General features: G+C 52.4%; 1 protein-coding gene across 1 annotated transcript in view; it reads left to right on the top strand.

Moving 5' to 3' along the window:
- The window catches only part of SIPA1L3 (signal induced proliferation associated 1 like 3), a 235,854-nt gene that overhangs the window by 167,051 nt on the left and 45,738 nt on the right, over positions 1-23,065 (top strand). Inside the window, 4 exon segments of the mRNA XM_032612477.1 lie at positions 5,323-5,597; positions 12,841-13,092; positions 13,915-14,052; positions 22,557-22,684. Of these exon segments, the coding sequence (XP_032468368.1) occupies positions 5,323-5,597; positions 12,841-13,092; positions 13,915-14,052; positions 22,557-22,684 (793 nt within the window).

Raw genomic sequence — 23,065 nt, 5'->3', positions numbered from 1 at the left:
ATGACTGAACCCTGACTCTGTGCTAATGAGCCATTTACGTGCATGACCTCACAGTTCTTCACCCACCCCGTGGAATGTAGGCACTGTTTTTATCCCCACTTGACAGATGAGAAATGCAAGGTTCAGAGAGGTATAGATACTCACAGAAGGTCATACAGTAGGTGGCAGACTGGGATCTGAATCCAGATTTTTCTGACTCCAAAACCTGTTTGTGCCCAGACTTGAGGCTGATAACTAACTGCTTGCCCGGCGTCTCCACTCGACCTTGAAACTTAACATGTCTAAGAGCAAGCTCCGGGCTTCCCTGGGGGCGCAGCGGTTGAGAGTCCGCCTGCCGATGCAGGGGACGCGGGCTCGTGCCCCGGTCCGGGAGGATCCCGCGTGCCGCGGAGCGGCTGGGCCCGTGAGCCATGGCCGCTGAGCCTGCGCGTCCGGAGCCTGTGCTCCGCGACGGGAGAGGCCGCAACGGTGAGAGGCCCGCGTAACGCATAAAAAAAAAAAAAGCCTGATTTAAGAGCAAGCTCCTAGTTTCCTATCCCCATGCCTCCCAGGGTTCTCCTGTGTCAGCAGAGGACAAGCCCATCACTTATTTGTGGGATCAGAGGCCTCAGCATCAGCCTCACTCCTCTTTCTCTCACACCCACATCCAGTCTGTCAGCTCCATCTCCAGTAGGCAGGCTACACTACTTCTCCCCCTTCCATAGCCCCTCCTGGCTTATCCGGTAGCCTCCTCGCTGGTCTCCTTTGCATCAACACTTGCTTCCCTGTGTTCTCTTCTCAGTAAGGTCGTCAGAGGGATCCGATCATGTCACTGCTCTGCTCAAACCCCTCAGCTCACTCTGGGTAAAAGCCCAATTCCTTACGGTGGCCCCTGAGGCCCTGCGTGGCCTCTCTGTCAGCCTCTCTGGTCTTGGCCCCCCTTGCTCTCTCTGCTCCAGGCACACAGACCTCTGCTGTTTCCCGAGTGTGCTCATCAGGCATCCAGCCTCAGGGCCTTTGCACTGACTGTGCCCTCTTGCTGGAACACTCCCTCATCCCCACATGGCTCCCTCCCCTTGTATATGCCTTTAGTCAGATGTCACCTGTCAGTGAGGCCTCATTATCCAAAATTGCAAACTCCCCTCCCCAACTCGGCCCTGAGCTTATTCCACCCACTTTCCCCGCTTTAATTTTCTCGATAGCCCCTACCACCACCTGACGTGTATGTTTACGTGTTTGTTGTTTGCCGCTGTGTCCTCAGCACCTAGGCCAGCGTCTGGTGTGCAGCAGGCACTCAGTGACTGTGGACTGAATAGTCGCCTGCGTGCTACCCAGTAGTAATAGCAAAAGTGGCCATTCATGGGGGGCCGACTGTCTGACTGCTTGCAGCCTTGCACAACCTTGCATTTCTTCTTCCCAAAAGCCCAGTGAGGGAGATACTGTTATCACCCCCGATTCACAGATGAGGAAGCTGAGGTCCAGAGAGGTAAAGGGACTTGCCCAGGGCCCAGAGAGAGTGAAGGGCCTGGGTTCTTAAACATGAGAGGTCTTCCTCCCAAAATCCTGACGGCAGCTTGCGTTTCTTGAGCAGTGACCGTGCCAGGCACTGTGCCAGGCTACGTGGTTTACCCACATCCTTTCTGTCCCACGCCCACCCCCGTGCCTACTGTTGGTGCAGTGCTTTTAGAGCACATTTCCACAGCCCCCCTCACAATCTCAATGCCCCAAAGCCCGCTGAGAAACCGGGCAGCCAGGAAGTGATGACATAAGCCATCTTCTGTGAAGCGACAGGGCCATCTTAAATGGCTCACAAGGTGAGTCTTTCTTTATGAAGTCCTCCAGGGTGAGGGGTCCACACCCTCCCCTGGCACAGCTGGGATTCAGACATCCTTTGTTTGTTAAGTCGACAGGTTTTATTATGTGCCGGGCCCTGGGCCAGGCAGTGCTGGGACTCAGCAGTGACCATGGTGGGCCCAGGCTCCCATCCGAGGCAGACACTGAACAGGAATCACAAGTGCCAAGAGGCTAAAAGGCAGAGTGTTGAGGATGCCAGGGCAGCCTATCATGGTGGGCGGTCTCAAACCCACAGATGGGATGCAGCCCCCAGACATATTTAATTAGTTACCAGTGCTTAACTTTCCGAGGATTTCGTATGAACCTAGCTTTCTGGCTTCTCTTGAAAAACTGGGGGATCTGGCTATCCAGGGGCCTATGTTTTATACTGGTCAGGAGTCAGCTGAAGCAGGGTGTTGGGTGCCCCCTTTACACAGGGTGTGAGTGCACCATTTGACCATGGTTGTCACCAGCCTGCATCTCCCATTACCCACCAAGCACCCCAGCTTGTGAGCCTTGGCCTGGGGTAGAGCGAGGCTTCCCTGAGGAAATGACTTAAACTGAAACTAGAGTAGTAAGTAGGAATCATCCTGGTGAAGAATGAGGGGGAAAATAAATAAAAGAGAAAAAAAAAAAAAAAAAAGGCAGGGGAAGCAGCACAGGGGCTAAAAGATAGAGTTAAGGAGTCAGATCTGCTTTATGACCTTGGGCCACTGACATGCCTCAGATTCCCCAGCTGTAAAACAAGCAAATTATTGTATGTACGTCATAAGTGAGATGTTAGAGAAATTGGGCATTGAAAGGACTTAACCAATGCCTGGCACACAAAGATCGGTCCCCAAGAAAATTAGCTTTAAAGGGGGCAGGGTGGCCGCATGACACAGCAGAGGTTCCTCTGAACTCACTGTGTGTTTGGTCTCATAAGGTGTTCCGTGTGCCATGGAGCCTCTCTGGAAGCTTGGTGTTCTTCTTTGGGTGGGGCTGCCTCCGGATTGTAAACAAAAGCAAATGGCACAGAAGTTTCAGGACACTAAGCCAGAGCAGCCCGAGTTCCCCTACTGGCTCTCTCCCCCATCCAGAATGACCCAAAGCAGCCATACTGGGTAGTTGCAGGCTGAGCTGCTAAAAGAAAGAGAGAGAGAGACTGAGAAATCCAGTGGCTGAAATAAGATGGGAGTTTATTTTTTTTGTAGTTAGCGCTCAGGCTGCTCAAAGCTGGCAGAGACAGCTCAGGGACTCACGTCCCTTCCACCTGTGGCTCCTTCTTTCCCTTCGATATTGTACTTTTCAGCATGGTCAACGTGGAGTCACTCCATATCCATGTTCCTGTCTGCAGGAAGGGAGAAAGTGTGAGCGTGGAGGACAAGCAATTTTATTTTTAAACACACTGTGCCATCACTGCCCAAAACCAAGACATGTCCACACCCAGCTGCAAGGGAAGCTGAGAAATGTGGTCCCTAACCGGGTGGCCATGCACCCATCAAAACTCTTGATTTGCGGTGGGCAGGGGGGTCTCATTACTCAAAGGAAGAAGGGGAGGATGGAGAGTAGAAGGCACTTAGCAGTCCTCCTGCACAGCAGTGCCTGAGCCGTCGGGGCCTCTGCGGGGGGCTGGCTCTCGGAACAGCCCGGGACTCCCAGGGCTGGTGCTGCCTAATCGGGCACAGGCACGGACACACAGGACTCTCCTGTGAATCACCCACAGCCAAATTCTTTGGACACAAGGGTGACGGCTTCAAAGGGAAGAGGAATTTTGACTCCCAAAGCAGAAGTAGTGGTCTAGGATGGAGCCGCCCACAACTTTCTCTTTTGAGGCACTGAACAGTAGACTCCTTTCCAACCAACTTTTTTAAACTTATTAATCGTGGAAATTTTCAAACATACGGAAAAGTAAAGAGACTCACCTAGTGAATTTGTAGCTCCATCACCAGTTTCTATAGTTATCAGCCCGTGGCCTGTCTTGATTTTCCCTTCCCTCCCTTCTCTTCCCCTGATTCTTTTGAAACAAATCCTAGACATCCTATCATTTCATCAGTAAACATCTCAACATTTATCTCTAGAACATATGGACTCTGTAAAAATAACTATTTTGTCATTATCATACATAAAAAATTAACAGTAACTCCTTATTGTCACGTAAACAAGTTGGGTTATGAAATCAATTACTGGGTCTCAATCAACAATTCTCAAAGATAGCGTAGAAAAGATTGAAACGTATCCAAGTGGATCCCAGTGGGGAAGGACTTGGTTTCGTGGAGCTTTGTTCCAGTGTTACATGTTTCCTCACTTCCCAAATTCTCACTGTCCAGACCAGGAACAAATGTGTTTACATTTTCAGGCAAGTCTTTTGCCATCCAAACTCATTTCTCGCTACCCACACTCGGGAATGTCAGTGTGGATTGCAAGGAATATTTTTGTATATATGGATATGTGCGTAAATGTGTGAATGCATAGCGTGGCTTGTGACATAAAATTCTTAATTACTGTGCTACTCTAATAGGTACATCAGGTAGCCTTCTAGCCAGGGAATGACTTCTCACAGGAAACGTGAACCATTACACGAACGCTTTCCTTAATGCAGTTTTAGGATAGGGCAGACAAATCCTGATGTAACTTTTTTAACAGCTACGGCTTGTTAAGTTAATCTTTTTGTCCCAGGAAGAGGAGGGAATCCCTCAGGACCTGCTGAAGAACCAGGGGTTCTGTTCAGTGGCTTCTCATATCTATGGTAATCATGACAAAGTCTCATACAAATGAAGCAGGGAGTAAATTGGAGGCATGGCCCTGTGTGGTCTGGTCGGCTCCAGGATGAGGGACGGTCTGGGAAGGAGATTGGGAAGGGGTTTGTACCTCTAAGAATGATGTCATGAAGTAAAAAATATGGCCCAAGCCCCCAACCTAGAAAAGGTCGCAGGATCTCTGGTCTGTTGCCTCTCTGGCTTTTACTCTGGTCACAGTCACCATATTGGTCAGGATGCATTATTAGTGGCTTCAGATAACAAAAGTTTATGTCACTCCCGCCACGAATCCATCTTAGGTTCAGCTGGTGCCTGTGCTCCACGTTATTCTAACTTCGGGACCCTAGCTGACCAAACAACCACTCTCCGGAATAATCCTAGAGGCTGTGGCTGAGGGGAAAGGCCTGCAAAGGGTCTTGAATTGGCAGTGAAATGCCCCAGCCCAGACAGTATGCCATTTCCATTCCACACTTCATTGGCCAGAACAAGTCCCAGAGACCACCACCGGTGGGGCGGGGGGTGGGGGGAGGGCATTTGGAGATCACAGCTCATGACCGCCACCTCTGTGTGAGGTATCCACGTTTCTCCACAAGTCAGGAACCCCGGGCTGGGACTAGGTGGGTGTTTGCGCTCCTGTACCCCGACATCACCTGGGAGGGTAGACGGGGGTCAGCAGGGTCTTTGGCCTCAAAGGGCAGAATCTGACCAGGAATCTCCCACAAGAGCTGACCCCGAGCAGCTTGTGAGGCTAGACCCCACGTGTTGCCCGCAGGTGATGACCAATGGCTGGGAGACGGTGGACATGACCCTGCGGCGGAACGGGCTCGGGCAGCTGGGCTTCCACGTGAAGTACGACGGGACCGTGGCCGAGGTGGAGGACTACGGGTTTGCCTGGCAGGCCGGCCTCCGGCAGGGCAGCCGCCTGGTGGAGATCTGCAAGGTGGCCGTGGTCACGCTGACCCACGACCAGATGATCGACCTGCTGCGCACCTCCGTCACCGTCAAGGTGGTCATCATCCCGCCTTTCGACGACGGCACACCTCGGAGGTAAGTCTGTCCACCCTGAAAGGTCTGGCAGCTCCCCAGGTGCTGGCACTTGAAGCCCCTCCCTCGGTAGGAAAAGTGATAGTGGTGACGGGGTCAGAGCTAATATCTGTGGAACCCCTCCTGCAAGCCAGTCGCAGTCGAAGCTCTCCACGTGTGTGCTGTCCATCCAGCCTCCACAACAGCCCTGTGAGGCGGGCGACCTCCTTGGTCGCACACAGCGTTAAGAGTCCTTGACTGAGGGCACATGGCACTTCACTCATTTGTTCAGCACATATGTATTGAGCCCTTACTGTGTGCACGCTCCATTTGAAGTGCTCAGGATACAGCGATGAACGAAATAAAGTTCCCTTGGAGTTTGTGTCCTGAGGGAAGGACAAGCAATCATCAAATAGCTGTATAATACAGGACCTGGCAGTGATGAGGTCTGAGAAGAGAAAGTGGGGTCGTTGAAGGGTTTGCAGCGTGGCGGGAGAGTGGCTTACGGGGTGGTCAGGGAAGGCTCCCGGGTGGAGGCCACCATGTAGTTTTCCGGGCTAGCGGGTCCGAGACAGGAACAAGCCAGGACAGGGTCTCCAAAGTGTCAGTGTGTGTGGTGTATTCCTGAAGCACAGGGAGGCCGGTGTGGCTGGAGCACAGAGAGCAAGGCTGCGAGATGGGAGAGACAGACAGACTGGGGGGCCTTTCTGGACACGGTGATGAGCTTGGGTTTTGTTCACTAGGAAGCCAGTGCAGTGTTTGTTTCTTTTCATTTTGTTTTCTTTTGTTTTAATGGAACATTTCAAACATATGAAAAGTATGCTGAGCCCCTTTTTTCAACATTTATCAACATGTGGCCAGTTCTTGTTTTGTTTTTTGTTTGCTTTTTAAATATTTATTTATTTGGTTGCGCTGGGTGTTAGTTGCAGCAGGCGGGCTCCTTAGTTGCAGCTCATCAGCTCCTTAGTTGCAGCACACAGGCTCTTTAGTTGTGGTTTGCCGGCTCCTCAGTTGTGGCATGCAAACTCTTAGTTACAGCATGCATGTGGGATCTAGTTCCCTGACCAGGAATTGAACCTGGGCCCCCTGCATTGGGAGCACGGAGTTGTATCCACTGTGCCACCGGGGAAGTCCAAGTTTTTGGGGTTTTTTTTAATTCCATACCTCCCCACCTTGGATTATTTGAAGCAATCCCAACTCCTTGGAATGTATCTCTACCCAGTCAGGACCTTTAAAAAATTATTATTACACTTAAAAAATTTAGCAGAAAGTCAGCCTCAACTGCCCAGTCTATCTTTAACTTCTTTTGTATCAGAGAGAGATTTTTTTAAAAACAGTTGTTTTGTTACTCAGGCTCCTCCTGTGGCATTTGGTTGATGTGCCTCTTCAGGCTTTTCTAATCTGTAAGTTTCCCCTCCCTCTTATTTTTTTCTTACAGCTTACTTTGGGAGGAAACCAGGTCACTTGTCCTTTAGAGTTTCCCACGTCCTGGCTTTAGCTGCTTGGACACCACCCCTCTGGTGTCCTTTAACCTGTTTTTCTAGCATGTGTATTTCCTATAAACTGAAGTTCAGCATAGAAGCTTGAACAGATTCTGGTTGAATTTCTTTTGGTAACGGCACTTCCCAGGTGTGCATACATTAGGAGGCATCAAATGTCTGGTTGTCCCTGTGTGAGTGATACCAAGGGCGCTCAGAGGGTTCAGATGGTGGCAACCTGACCCTTGACCATACGTTTCCCTTCAGCTCTCAGCAGTCATTCGTGATCATTGCCTGGATCCCCTGTGTCATTACAGGTCACATTGAAGTGATGTCCTCATTTCTGTCATTCCTGTGTTATTTATTGGCTGGAATTCTTCCCTTTTTTTTTTTAATCTTTATTTTATTTTTTGGCCGTCCCGTGATATGCGGGATCTTAGTTCCCCGACCAGGGATCGAACCTGTGCCCCCTGCGTTGGAAGCCCAGAGTCTTAACCACTGGACTGCCAGGGACGCCCCTGGAATTCTTCTAAAAACAACTATCCTTGGGCTTCCCTGGTGGCACAGTGGTTGAGAGTCCGCCTGCCGATGCAGGGGACACGGGTTCATGCCCCAGTCCGGGAAGATCCCACATGCCGCGGAGTGGCTGGGCCCGTGAGCTATGGCCGCTAGAATCACTACATTCCAAGTGTCGGAAACACAGCTGCACAGAGGAGAGTCAAGGCCTGGGCCCTCACAGCCCTGCTAAATGGATCGGGGGAAACAAGCAGTAAACGAGTAAGCAAGTGAGATGGTTCATATAGCCAAAGGGGGAGGCAGCTGAGCGTAGTGGGAAGGCAGGCTCTGCGGGGATCTTGCCTACGTTTGACTCCAAGCTCCTCCTCCTATTAACTGTGACCCTGGGCAAGTGGCCTCACCACTCTCTGCCTGTTTCCTCATTTGTAAAATAGGGACAAGAATAGATCTTTCCCTAGAGGTGGTTGTGAGGTCGGGGGAGGTAAGGCCTATAGAGCACACGGAACAGGACTTGGCCTGTAGGAGGCACTCTGAAGACACCAGCTGTGAGATCCTGTGTGTGAGGATCACACATAGGGTGTGACCCGACATCGGGTAAGGGCTCGGGGAAGGCCTGGAGACACGAAGGAGCCAGGGGAGGGGCCTTGCGGGCAGGGAGTAGCCATCACAAAGGTGAGGACAGAGGCCCTTGGCTTGTTGATGGAGCAGAAAGAGGGTCATGTGGCTGGAGCTGAGCGAGCCACGAGAGAGGCACGAGATGAGGTGACACTGAGTGCTTATATACATGACCTCGCAGGGCTGGTATGATCCCCGATTTACCAGTGAGAAGACTGACGCCCAGAGTGGCCCAGTGTCTTGTGCAGAGTTGTACGGCTACTGAGTGGCGAGCAAAACTCAGTCCAGCTTCCGTGTCCAGATCCTCAGCTGCCTCTGAAAGCGATTGCGAGCTGTGGGCGTGTGCGTTCTGGCTGTACCAGCCCCATCTTCTTGAGTCTTTTTGCTCTGACCTTGGTGGGGGCTGGTTCTGGGCAGGCTTAAACCCTGCTGCAACCAAGGACTTAGCCACTCACACCCCAGCCCACCGGCCTCGGGACTCCGGTCAGGCCCCAGGCGTCCCCTCTTCCCAGCCCTCTTCCGGGGCCTCCTCCACCCCTGCACAGAGCCGAGGCCTGGCCACACCTGCTCTGAGCTCTGCAGGGACAAGTCAAGCTGAGGTAACCCCACAGGCGAGCACACACACACACGCACCACACGCACATCACACGCACATCACACACACACACACACACACACACACACACACACACACACACACACACGAAATACCCTACCTTCAAAACTTGGGAGCACCAAAGGCTACAAAGGCATCCTTGCACCAACAGGTAGGGACCAGCTGAAGCAAAAGGAAATGTCTGCAGGCTCCCTTCTCCAGCTCTGGGGAGATGGGGCCAGGAGGGTGGCTCCGCTCCCTGCCCTATTTAGGAGAAAAACTATCATCCGGCTCCCTTTACAAGGCGGCCACCGAAACAGGATCTCCTGTTTACAGAGGCGGGTGTGGGTTGGGACTTGCGTGGGTTTTGTTGTTCTTCAAGTGCAGAGGCGTCTGGCTGGCCTCATTTGCAGAGCTGATAACCCCAGCGCTGGGGTCCCTCCAGCATCTTGCTGCAACCCTGGCCTCCTGGCTCAAATGTCACGATAAGCTCTGAGGGGAAACACACCAGGATGAGCAGAGGGTTCTCCCTGCCTCCAGCCAGGCTCTGTATGGCGTGTGTCTGGACCCCATGTTCTTCAGACACCGGGCAGAATACAGGGGATCGTCCTCACACCCCCCAGGCCACAAGGCTGGGGTTCTCAAGTGAGCCCTGCACTGCCAGGCTGGGCAGTTACCAGGTGGGGCCAGGTCGCCGGGAGGACACTCCAGAGCCCCCAGTGAGGTGTGTTGTCATGACCTTGGGTGCTTGCACAGGCTCAGAAGGGATGTTCTCTTGCCGTCTCTCGCTGCCTGACGGGGAAGGCGATCTGGGATGCTTTTGTCCTCTTCAGTTGGACTTAGACGTCTGAAGGGCGAGGGGGTAGAAACTCCTCCCTGAGAAGGGAACTTGAAACCCCACAAGTCAGTGAGTAGTAGAGATAAGAAAGGAGTCCCCATGGCCCCCAGAAACTAGGCTGTCAGGAATCAAGGACAAGGAGGCAGAGAGGAAAAGTGGTCTGCAAACCAGGGGCATCCGCCCTCAGCTGTCTCCCGCACGTAGCTGAGGGCAGCGTTGTTGGTCAAGCAAAACACTAGAAGAAACCTCAATATCCAGCCGCAGGGGACTGGCTGAGTAGATCCCAGGTCATCCACGTGATGGAACAGTGACGGGTTGTTTATAAAGAAAATGCAGTGAGGCTCTTTGTGCTGAGAGTTCAGAAATGCCGAACTCTCTGGTGAGAAATGTCGTTAATTGGGAAGAATAAAAAAAAGCAAGATGGGATCTGGAGTTAAGTGTAATATTCCTTTTATTTCTATTTTAAATCATCTTTACGTATGTGCATAGGCTATTTCTGTAAGAATATGTAAAAACCTGGCAGCTGTGGGTGCTCCTGGTGGGTGTGACTGGGGGGCGGAGACGGGGACAGGGATGCCCTTTCATACCGCTTTAATTTTTGAGAACAATTCAAAAACGAAATAAGTGAAATGGGCTTCGTAAACTTTTTCTCACGTCAGCGTCATCCGTGGCAGCTTGGTAAAATGCAGCTTCCTGGACCCCACCTCAAAGAGGACTCTGCTTCAGAGGAGCTGAGATGGGGCCCAGGAATCTGTGTTCCTTTACTGAGCGCTCAGGGTAATTTAGATGCTGACGGATCTCAGATCACTGGGAAGGAATTTGTTCCAGAGCCCCCAGGTGGGTGTGGTTGGACTTCAGAAGGCAGAAGGGAGACTTTCACTTCTGAGCGTATGGGAATGGCAGGTAGACAGTCCACAGAATCGGCTGGGGAAGGCGACAACAGCAAGAGCTCCTGTTTGTTAAGCACTTGGCACGCGCCAGACTTTCTGCTAATGCTCGCAGCCATCTTACAGGTTAGGAAACTGAAGCTCTGAGAAGGAAAATCCCTCACCCGAGGCCACACAGGCCGTAAGTGGCAGAGCTGGGATCCGAACCAGCCGTCTGGCCTCAGAGCCCTGGCTCTCCATCACTCTGTGCTACCTTCAAGATGACTGTTTCCCTCTTTGACGTCATGCCCAGGGACTCTTGACCAAAGATGCAGCTGTCAGTAACTGGGGCAGAAGGGACCCAAAAAATCTACTCACTGGTTCCCAAACCACTGTTCAGTGGGCCAGTGTATATGGTGGTTAAAGCTGTGGGCTTTCAAGTCAGCTTACTGTCCAGTTTCCGGGAATTCCCTTGCAGTCCAGTGGTTAGGACTCCGCACTTTCACTGCCAAGGGTGTGGGTTCGATCCCTGGTTGGGGAACTAAGATCCCACAAGCCATGTGGCATGGCCAAAAAAAGAAAAAAGCATAGATAGATACATACATACATACATACGTACGTACATGGGTACATAGATAAGTACATGGATACATAGATAAATCCAGTTTCCACCTCTTACTGGCTGTGTGACCTTGGATAGATTACTTAACTTCTCTGTGCCTCGATTTACTTCTCTCTTCAGTGTATCTACTGATTAGAATTCTGGTTACCAGCAACAGAGGTGAAGCAAAAGAGAGACTTTACTAGCTAATGCACCTGATAAGACTAAGAGATGGGGCAAGATTTAAGTGTGGCTTTATGCAGGGACATCTTCATCAGGAATCTTTATCACCTGTCTCCTTTTGTGCGTTGCTGTCATTCTCAAGCCATCTCCCACTTCACGGGGACAAAGATGACCTCTCCCTCCTCACAGCTCCAGCTTAGGTCTCCCCAGCTCAGCAGCCCAGGGAAATAGATCTTTTCCCCGGCAGTTCCAGAGCTGATGCTCGCTGTCTCTGATTGGCTCAGCTTGGGGCACATGACAGTCCTGTGCCTGTCATTGTGTCCAGAGAGAGAAGAGTTTCTGACCAGCAGGCCTGGGTCACGTGCTCATACCTGGAGCCAAGAAGTGGGGTCAGCTCCACCTAGAGCACACCCTGTTCTCAGGAGAAGGGGTGTAGAAGCTGAGCAGGCAGGAGTAGCAGGTGTGTACTGCCTGGGGCCCCGATGGTACCCCCTCCACCTCTGCTCAGGCCTGGCGTGTCTGTGGGTTCTGGTAGACATTTGTATGTTGTCATTCCTCACCTGGTACCTTGTGAGGCACGGGCACCTGCTAATCCAGAGAGTCTGCTGGAAGGAGCTACTGAACGTCAGCTCAGCTCCGACTCTAGTGCTACTGAGCGGCACTGTGTGTCTGACCCAGGTGCCAGAACACATCCTCAGGTCACCTTTTAATGACTCCTTAGCAGACGTGACCTGGGCCCATAGGCGCCCAGCCACCAGGTCCACCAGATCTTTTGCTGGATGCCCTGAAAGTTCCCCAGGCTCCAGGGGACTCAGGAGAACCACAGAGGATCGGCTCAGTGTGGGCAGGAGAACTTCCAGGCCAAGGGCTCCTCTGAGCTCAGCTCCCACAGCTGCTGGGAGGTGGATTTTGTGAGCACGGCCCCCGTCCTCGGGCTCAGAGCCCCCTTCCGTGCTGCACTGCAGCAGTGGCGGAGATGCCAGCCCAGCCTGTGGATCTCCGCAGCTAGAGCCAGGAACGCTGTGGTGCGTGTGTGCCAGCCTGGTCTGGGGGAATTCACGGGCCGTTCTGCATCTATTTCAAGGTTCTGGATTCCGTGGCTTTTTTTTTTTTTTTTTTTTAACCACCCTGCAAAGTAGGTCACCTGCTCCTCTTCCAGCTGCCTTTGAGCTGCTTTGGAACAAGGCAGATACTGTCCTTTGATTCTGAGGGCATCCGCCTTCCTGGCCCCGAGAACCACCAAGGGGGGCCGAGCCAGCCCATGGAGGACTCTGGCCGACCCAAGGCCTGGGTCAGGGAGAAGGGAGAGGAAGGGAGACGAGAGAGGAAGAGGAGGGGAGAGGAGATGAGGTAGAGAGCGCCAAGCGTTGGAGCCACATTGTTGGGCCCTGTCCCGGTTGAGGCCTCCACGCTGCTACATGTCAGACCAGTTTAAAGGGTACCTACTGGGCCTTTAAAATGGACCGTGTCCATTCAGATTGGGTGGGAAAGCCCAGCCCGTGCTGGTGCCATGCTCAGCAGGCGTGCGCGCTGGTGGGCCGGGGCCTGTCTGAGTAATGCAGTTTTTCTTCCCAGGGGGTGGCCAGAGACCTACGACATGAATACCTCGGAGCCCAAGACGGAGCTGGAGAGCCTGGTCGCGGGGGGCCGGCCCCCCTACCGCAGCAACGCTCCCTGGCAGTGGAGCGGGCCTGCGTCCCACAACTCTCTCCCAGCCTCCAAGTGGGCCACTCCCACCGCCCCCGGGCACGCCCAGTCCCTGAGCCGGCCCCCGAAGCAGACCCCCATGGTCCCCTTCCGGGAGTCCCAGCCCCTGCACAGCAAGAGGTAAGGACTCTCCCCGCACCCCACCCGGGGCACCAGCCCAGCCCGCACCTCCCTCCTGTCTGCGGCCGCCCTTTGCCCTTTTCTCTCTCCTTCCCCTGCTGTCCAGTCTCTTCTTCTCCTCAGTCTTCCTCCTTTTCTTCTCGTGCTTATATGCCCCCCACTTCCTCCTTCCCTTAAGCTTGCCTTATGAGCCTCTTGTGTGAGGGCCCAGGGCTGGGGAGCTCAGGATCTGAGGTTGGAAATCCACCCTAATGTATATGATTAAAACTATATATTATTTTAAAAAGGTCAAAGGACTGATAAGCACAAAATTTAGGACAGTGATTCCTTCTGGCAGGGAGGTGAGAAGGGGAGGAGCCCACCAGTGGGCAGGCATTGCCACCACCCTAGCCCTTGGGTTGGGTGGTAGCTTCAGGGAGTTTGTTTTATTATGATGGCATATACCTTAAAGATAAATGCTTTTGAATATATTACATATTAAAAGATAAAGAAAATTTTCCAAGTAATGAAGGAATCCACCTTGCAAAGGAGCGTCTTGTCCCAGGCGTGGGCGGGAATGGTCTTCGCAGCCCCATCAGAGCCCCATCAGGCCACAGAAGCTGAGGGGCAGGCTCAGCCGCAGTGGGAAGGCAGGCAGGGGGTGCCCTGGCTTCCTGCTGCCCTTTGCTCAGCAGCCCTCTCTCTGTCCCCATGGGAGGATAGCAGGTGAATCAGATGGGATGTGGTTGGGCCTAGGGAGAGGTCTGGCTGTCGCTCCTCAGAGGGCAGGGGTATCCTCCCCGCTCACCCCCACTGCCTTCCTCCCTCCTATCTCTGTTCCAGGCCCGTCAGCTTCCCAGAAACCCCTTACACAGCATCACCAGCAGGGGTCGACAAAGTCCCTCCCTACCGACAGCCTTCTGGGAGCTTCTCCACCCCCGGCTCTGCCACCTACGCAAGATACAAGCCATCCCCAGAAAGGTCAGAGTCTCTTCGCACTTTTCAGTTAAGGAAGCTGGTGAAAGCCAGAATCCTTCTTCCTCAGGAAATGCACTTACCCCACAAGTTTATTTGCCATTTTATGGGGCTTCTGGATCCCTGAAGGTCATCAGAGGACCTCCAGGAGGGTGGGCTGTGTGTGTTAAGATGCAGGGCCAAGCCGGCCTGGGCAGGACTTGCTGTGCCTGTCCTTGCAGCAGCATTTCGGTTGCCGTTTTCCTGACACCTGAATCACTTGTCTGAGCCACAGCAGGCGCCCTCCAGAACAACCATTCATCTGACTCCAGCCTGTGTGCCCCAGGACCAGGCCACCAGCATCACCCAGTTTTCATGGCCTGTCAGGCTTCAGTCCTGTCCCCTTCTCCAGTCTGGCAGCCTGAGGGATCTTCCCAGCTCCTCCCTGGCTCCCCAGCACCCTCGGGATACACCCAAGCTCTCTAGCTTGCTCTCCAGCAGCCTTCAGCCCTGGTGCCCTATAACCTTCCTCCTCCAGGGTCCCTGTCTGAAGCGCAGCCCCACCACTGCCCTGTCTTCAGGCCAGAGCCGTGCACCTCATCCTGGATGTGTCCCTTCCCCCCCTCCCCTCTACTGCGGTCCACCCCTTCAACCTCCTGAGCATCTCCGCCCCCTCCTCCTTTCCCCAGTGCCCCACCCTGGCCACCTCCCTGAGCCCCCAGCCTCTGTGCCACCTCCTCTGGTCCACCCCCCACTCAGTAACTGGGAGGTCTTTGCATATCTGGCCATGTCTGTCCCCTACTCCAAACCCTCCTTGTCCCAGAGCCCTCAGGACACAGCCTCCATGCCTCACTCTGGCCACTGGGACGCACCCGCCTCTCCAGCCTTGTGCAGTGCCCTGCACATGAGCCGCCCTGGCCACTTCTGATTTCCTAGGCAGGCTGTGTGCATTTCAGGATCCTCCCCATGGAAATTCTTCATGAGCTTCACCCCCACCCACTCCACAGACACCAGTGTGGGTGCTGCTCCTCCTCCTCCAGGAAGGCTTCCCTGCACCTCCCCCCACACTAGGTGACGCGCTGCCCCTGTGCCCTTGGCTTCACGTGTATTTCCTGACCATGGCCTTGAGCGCTCTCCGTTCTGTTAGCCCAGTTAAGCGTGTGTGCACACACACATGTGCATGCATACTCACGTATGTGTGCACGAACAAGCCTGCTCTCCAAGATACGATACCTTTCCAGGTCGTTTTGTGTAATATTATTACCATCACACAGCACAGGGTCTGGCACGTGGTAGATCCTTGGTATATATTTGATGAAAATGGATTGAGTGAGTGAGTTGGTTTAAATAGTGAGCTTCAGAATCACCCGGAGGGAGGGCTTGTTAAAGTACAGATGACTGGTCTTACCCCTGAGTTTCCAGCTTGGTAGGACTGGGGTAGAGCATGCGATACCAAGGCTGCTGGTCCAGGGAACACACTTTGAGAGCCACCACACTAAACATCGTTTGATTCTAAGCCTCTGTTGTAAAACTGGGGGAAACATACTCAGTCTTTCATCTTCTAGTGGCCACCATTTAGCTTTCATCAGCAAAGGATCCCCAGAGCCTTCCATGTGCCAGGTGTCAGAAGAAATATTTGAGATACTCACTTACCCCAGGGGTTCCTGTTGTCAGTGCTGCTCTGGCGGAGAGAGGATCTTAGAAGGGTTGTACACTCTGATGAGAGCTCTAATAGACTCAGGCCTCAGAGGAGGGAGCTCAGCCCAGCGTCAGGTCTAGGCTGGCTGCCAGGAGGAAGTGGCATTTGAATAAGGCTTTGAGAAATTAATAGGAGTTTGCCGCAGAGAAGAGGGAGAAGGTCATTCCAGACAGCAAAGGCTACAGATGTGAGTAAGCAGAATGGTGTGGAATGCAGGAGGAAAAAAAAAGTTGAACTCAAAGAAACAGAGTAGAATGGTGGCTGCCTGGGGGTGGGGGAAATGGAGCGATGTTGGTCAAAGGGCACAAACTTTGGGTTATGAGATGAATAAGTTCTGAGGATTTAATGTGTAGCATGGTGGCTGTAGTTAATAACTCTGTACTGTACACTTAAAATCTGCTAAAAGAGTAGATCTTAAGCATTCTCACCCAAAACTAAGATAACTATGTGAGATGATAGATGTGTTAATTAACTCAATTGTGGTAATCATTTCACAATGTATACATAATTCATTACTCTGTACACTTTAAATATATTGCAGTTTTATTTGTCAGTTATACCTCAGTAAAGCTCCGGGACGTGGGCGAGAGATGTTTCTAAGAGTGCTATTTACTCAGGGAGTTGAGAACATTGTTATTTCTGTGAAGGGGTATGCTGACCATTCTGTATTATGTGTAGAGAAGTGTTTAGGAAGAAAAGAGAATACAATTGCTTACTTTGTGATAAGTCCATTTTTAGTTTTAAAAAGAGCTGCCAAACTATTTTCCAGAGTGGTTGTACCATTGTCCATTCCCACTGGCAAGGTATGAGTCATCCAGTTTCTCCACATCCTTGTCGCTCTCTGGTGTCATCACCGTTTTTCGTTTCAGCTATTCTCATAAGTGTGTGATGGTATCTCATTGTGGGGTTTTTTTTTTCGTTTTGTTTTTGGCTGCGACGGATCTTCATTGCTGAGTGTGGGCTTTCTGTAGTTGCAGTGAGCGGGGGCTACTCTTCGTTGCGGTGTACGGGCTGCTCATTGCATTGGCTTCTCTCGTTGCGGAGCACGGGCTCTAGGCGCACAGGCTTCAGTAGTTGTGGCACGCGGGCTCAGTAGTTGCGGCTTGCGGGCTCTAGAGCGCACTCAGTAGTTGTGGCGCATGGGCTTAGTTGCTTCGCAGCATGTGGCATCTTCCCGGACCCGGGCTCGAACCCGTGTCCCCTGCATTGGCAGGCAGATTTCTTAACCACTGTGCCACCTGGGAAGCCCTCATTGTGGTTTTAATTTGCATTTCTCTAACGGCTAATGATGTTGAACATCTTTGTTTTTCAATGTTTATATATTCTAGATACAAGTCCTTTGTTAGCTTTGTGGTTTGCAAAAATTTTCTCCCAGTCATTAGTTTGTCTTTTCATCTTCATAACAGGGTCTTTCACAAAAGTTTTTAATTTTGACGAGCTCCAAATTATCATTGTTTTCCTTTTATGGATCATATGCTTCTGGTGTTAAATCTTAGAGCTCTGCCTAGTCCTGAGTCCTGAAGATTTTTTTTTCCTAGAAGTTTTTCCTTTTTTTTTTTTGCCATGCTGTGCAGCATGCGGGATCTTAGTTCCCCGACCAGGGATCAAACCCGTGCCCCCTGCAATGGAAGCGCGGAATCCCAACCACTGGACCGCCAGGGAATTCCCTTCCTAGAAGTTTTAATTGTTTTCTATTTTACATTTAAGTTCATGATCCACTTTGAGTTTTTCAAAGCTAGTTTTTGCCTAAGGTGAAAGGTTTCGGTTGAGGTTCCTTTTTTTGCCTGCCGATGTCCAGTACCATTTATGGAAAAGGCTCTCCCTCCTCCAGTGTATTGCTTTTGCTTCTTAAAGCAAAAATTCATTGGAAGGGGAAATTAATTGGGCACATTTGTGTGAGTCTATTTCTGTAATCTCTAGACTGTTCCACTGAGCTATACGCATGATCCCAACGCGTGCTTCCAGCAATTCTATGAGGTGGGTAGCGTGTCCCATTTTACAGAGGGAAAGGGAAAACTGAGGCTCAACAAGGTGAATCCACTTGGCCAAGGTTGGCCAAGATCACTTTTCCAGGAACCCAGGCCTATGTGATTCCAAGGGACCGACTCTGACCCAGAGCTGTCCTGCCTGCCCACGAGACTCTGAGCGCATCCTCCAAATCAGGGTGACGTGCATGGTCCTTACTGGAGTCCCCACCCCACAGTGACACTTGATGGCTGTGATTTTGTGTTTCAGACTTTCTGGCATTGGCAAGTGAAAAACTCTCACTTTTCCCTTGGATTCCAGCTCTTCCCAGCCCACCCCTCTCTTCGCAGGGCACCAATGGAGCCTGACTCGGCTCTCTGTGGCCTAGGTCTCAGCAATTTTTATCTCTGTCAACAGCTAGGTTCCAAATTTTGCCAACCATCCCTAGCACACCTCAGCCCCTAAACCCCCAAAAGTGTGTCTCATGGCCAGTCACCAGCCGGCGATAAGAGGCCCGGGAACGAGTCAGGCTGCCCCAGTGGCCTTTGGCCTCAGCTCCTTTCCCCTTTTCCTGCCGCACAGTTGACATCTTGGAGCCTGCGTGACCCAAGCCAGACATTCCAGCCCAGCCGCGGAAATTCCCCCCTCAGGACTCCTGTGTCTCCTGCTGTCTTCTCCAGTGGGACTGCAACTTGCCAAATTCATCAGGCTTTTTGGAGCTCGAAGGCCCTCATAGACAGAACCTGTCCTGTGGCCCATTTTAGATTTACTGAGACAGCAGGAGGGCAAGATGGCCTGCACCTCATCAGCCATGTGAGAGTGGGCTTCACCTCTCTGCCTCTCAGTTTGCTCACATGTAAAACGTCTGCCCTTGGTGGTCCAATGGTTAGGGCTCTGCACTTCCACTGCAGGGGGCACAAGTTCCATTCCTGGTCAGGGAACTAGGATCCCTCACGCCACACAGCAAGGCCCAAAAAAAAAGAAAAGAAAAATTAGCTGTTAAAAAAAAAAAGTCTGCCTCTGAGCAGTGTTGAGGACATTCTAGGAGGGAATCTCTCTCGAGCACTTAGGACTGAGCCCGGCACACAGTAAGTGCTCTGTGAGGTTTCTGACTGTTACTGCTGCATGCAGGGCTGTGCCGGAAGCTGCAGATGCGGTCCCCATCCTCAGGAGTTTGCCACTCTCGTGTGCAACATGAGCAAACCTCCAAACTCAGTACAGAGCGCTAAGACAGAATTGTGTACCCAGCTCAGCACCCTGCGGGGCTGGCGTGGACCCCAGACATTTGCTCATTAGGCCACCTGGCTCGCTTTTTTTTTTTTTTTCCCTTTGTTTTTCTCTGCCACTTCCATAAAGAGTGGTATATCAGTTAGGCGGCATTTGACTTCAGACAAAATACCTAACTCAAGAAAGCGTGAGCATCAGGGGGATTTATCATCATCACGTAATAAGTCCAGAGGTGGGGTGGGTCTAGGGCTGGTTAATTGTACAGGGTCACCCTCAGGGACCTGGCTCCGTTCATGACCCACGAGGGCTACTGTGGCCCCAAGCAAAACCGGTGCCCTGCAGAAAAAGAAGGAAGAGCTTCTCTCTGTTTCTAACAGTGAAGGAACTCGGTCACTTGCCCACCCCTGAACTAACCCCTGGCAAGGTCACGTTGGACCCCCATGACTGTCTTAAACCATCAGGATTTACACAAGTCGCGTGTCAGAGGGATGGCCGCCAGAGCAGAATCTGGACTCCACCAGTAGAGGCAAAGAAGATGATGCTGACTGGGGTGGCAGCCAGCAGTGGCTGCATCGTCCGTCCACCCTTTACCCAGTCCTCCTGTAATGCACCCATCCACTCTTCCATCCAGGCCTGGAGCCCTGCCCTCAGGAGTTCAATTCCATCTTGGTACTTTCCTATATGGCAGAGTAGGAAGTTCAAAGCCAAGATCCTGGCAGCCCAAACCTGCTTCTGGGAAGTTTTGCCCAGAGCTATGCATGGTGAGATTCTGGAATGTTCCACTTTCCAATCAGCTTGACCAGGATGTGGTAATGATAGAAATGGCCCCAAATAGGACATATTCAGCACCTAAAGAATGGTCAACATAGGTCAGTCAGTTTGCATTGGGATAATAAGAAGGCTTTTTAGTGAGAGAATTACAAAAATGGACAAAGTACAGGTTGTCTCGACTGGGGACAGTTAGCTGAGAGGTTAAGCTGGTAACATATATCCAGCTAAAGACAGTCCATCAGGGGACTTCTCCAGCAGTCCAGTGGTTAGGATGCGGCGCTTTCACTGCCGGGGCCCAGGTTCAATCCCTGGTCGGGGAACTAAGATCCCGTAAGCCACGCAGTGCAGCCAAAAAAAAAAAAAAAAAAAGTTGGGATTGGGTTTGGCTGCTCCTCCTCGCCCAACGTTCTGTCACCCTTGGCCTGTGGCCTACTGGTCTTAAGGTGGCTGCTCAGCCTTAAGGAGATAATGAGGTAAAGGCACCAACCGCACACTTCCAGAGATTGCCTGGGAGTCACGTGCAGTACTCTTATCTCATTGGCCAGGACTGCAAGGGAGCCTGGGAAATGTAGTTTGTTAGCCGATCACATTGCTGCCCCCAGTACAGTTGGCATTCCATTATCAAGGTGGAAGCAGAGAGTAGACACTGAGGGAGCAGCCTGCAGCATCTACCACTTGGACCTCCCGCTTTCCTTTAGCTGATCCCAGCCACTGCCGTCTTCCTTGAGTACTCAGAGTTCGATATGGACATTTTGAGACAATGGAATAAACACATCAACACTGCAGTTTCCAGCTGTGCTGGAGCCACATTTTACCAGGAGGTTGGCTGGCTGCTAAGCTGAAGACAGCCTATGCTTTTTTATTGTTTTGACTCTTTTTTTCCTGGAAGCATTAGAGTTCAAGGTCTGGAGAAGCGGGGATACTATGTATTTTCTTGGCAGGTGAGTCAAGATGAGATATCAGGAAGTCCAGTGCACCTCTGCAGCACCCCTCTGCTGCCCTGGAGGCGTGGAAGCCAGGGGTTTAGCGTTGGTCTCTACAGAGACAGCCCTGGCTGAGGGCTGGCAGGGTGACCCTGGAGAAGTCAGTTAACTCCTCTTTTGGATTTTGGGGGGTCCTGGTTTATCATCCTTTCAAGTTGCAGGTATAGGCATAGGAGCCAAATGGGGAATCACAATATCAGCTTGATTAATGGAGGCTCAGTGACTCCTGCAAAGTCCAGGGCTTATGTCAATGGAATGTTTCTGGTGGCAAGTAGCCAAAACTTGGCTGACTCAAAATGCTGTAGGAATGTGTTATGTCACAGCAAAGAAGGTTCAGAGGCAGAGCAGGCTCCAGGGAGGGTTAATCCAGCATCTCGACAACATCATCAAGGGCCCGGTGCCTACTCCCTCCCACGCTCAGCATTGGCCTTGTTCTCAGGCTGGTTGGGAGAGGGTGACAGCGGCTCTGAGCCCAGCAACACCTGGTGAAGAAGAGAGGCCATCTTTCCATGTCAGCTCCCTTCGGAGCAAGGAGACTTTTCCCCAAAGCTCCTCAGCAGACTTCCCCCATTTCAGTCAGGTTATGCTGGGTAACAGATGCCTGAAAATTGCAGTGACCAAAGTCAGCGAAGGTTTATTTTGCACCCACACTGCAGGTCCAGCACTGGTTGGACCTCTAAGGATGCAGGCTGCCTCACAGCTCACTGGCGAGAACTAGTCTCACAGTCCCAGCCGGCCGTCTCAAGGGGCAAGGAAGTGTGGTCCTGCCATGTGCTTGCCAGGTGAAGAGCCAGAAGTATTTCATGGGAGTCTTAATAACTCACATCCTCTCACATCTCATGTGCCTGTCCCTAACCAACCCCAGGCAGGGAGAAGGTTTCCGCCATGACTGGCTCTGATCTGAGGTGGAATGGACGTTGGGAGGCACCCACAGGATTCACTCCGGGTTCATAGAGAATGTCTGTGGGACCTGAGGCCACAGAGAACCTTTTGCCAATCCCTCTGTTAAATCTCAGCCCTTGCCTGCGGGCGTGCAGGGCCAGCCTCCAAGAGAATTTCTGTCTAGGAGACAACTTTGTTATTTCATTCCTCCACGACCCTGTGAAGCAGAAAGTGTCATTTTTCAGACAGGAAAACGGCAGCTTAAACTGATGAGCGCTTGCCCAACCAAGGTCACGCAGCTAGTAAGGGATGGAGCTGGGGTTGAGCCCAGACCTGCCTTGTTCTGAAGCCTGAGCCCACGGCTTCTCCTCTGCAGCTCTTTCCTCCACCAGAGAGACATACACAGTTCCGGCCTGTCAGCCTCAGGCTAAGCTCTGGACACACAGGACGACATTCAGTCCTGCAAGGAAGGACCTACTGCAGTTGCCTCTTAACAACTAGGGAAACTGAGGCTCAGGGCAAGGGAGTGACTGTACCTGGCTGGGCAAGAGGCCGAGGGGAGGTTTGATCACCAGGCCGCCAGGTTCCAGGCCTCCTGTACCTACAAACGCAGCCTTATCCTGCCCTCCTCCACCAGAGATAAAGGGAGCCCAAGACAGGCCTGGGGGCGGGGGCTGCTGATGACAGCTTACCCCGTTTCGCAGCCAAGAAACGGGACCCCGGAGGAGCCTCTGGGTAGGGCTGTTGCCCAGGTGGCTTCTGCCCCCTCCTTCCTTGAGGACCCCACCTGGCCCCACACGCCCTGCCACCACCGGCTCCCTGGCATGCTTCCCGTGCAGAACTCACTCCTGACCCTCAGTTAATAGCACGTTTCCAGGCTTCCTCACCTAGCCTCCCTTCTGCACGGGGCCTCCCGTGTATTTAAAACCCCACATCAAGGAAGTCTCAGTGGTTTTGGCACACCAGCCCTTCACCCTGTGTTTGGTCCTCTTACTCCTCTGCAGGTACACAGCCGCCCCACACCCACTGCTGTCTTTTGATCCCCACTTCAGCCACGACGGGACGTCCAGCGGCGAGTCCTCCTCAGGCGGCCTGACCAGCCAGGAGAGCACCATGGAGCGCCAGAAGCCGGGTAAGGTCTCCCCAGGCCAGCTGTGCCCCTGGCCTCACCCTGCACAACCTCTTAGTCACAGCGTGACAGGTGACACCCCTCCTCCTGTCAGTGATGGATAAAACACAAAAGAAAGCTGTAAGTGCCACACATAAGATTAGAGAGGTCACCCGGGAGAGCGGCAGGGGCCAGCGAGCCAGATCCATCTCCACCCGGGCAGGGCATCAGCAGACGGGGTCTGCCGACACTGTCGGTCAGGAGCCAGGGCACAGATGTGTGTGCGACTTGGAGGTGGAGACCACCAGGGGAAGTCGTTGAAAAGGGCTGGAAGTGGTGCTCTCAGGGGAGCCGAGCCGGCAGTGTTCTGAGGCTGCTCATTACATAAAGCTTCCAGCGTTGCGT

The sequence above is a fragment of the Phocoena sinus genome, chromosome 19 (assembly GCF_008692025.1).
Source record: "Phocoena sinus isolate mPhoSin1 chromosome 19, mPhoSin1.pri, whole genome shotgun sequence".
Lineage (NCBI taxonomy): Eukaryota > Metazoa > Chordata > Mammalia > Artiodactyla > Phocoenidae > Phocoena > Phocoena sinus.
The sequence above is the reverse complement of the archived record's forward strand: the minus strand, read 5'-3'. Positions and strand labels throughout refer to the sequence as shown.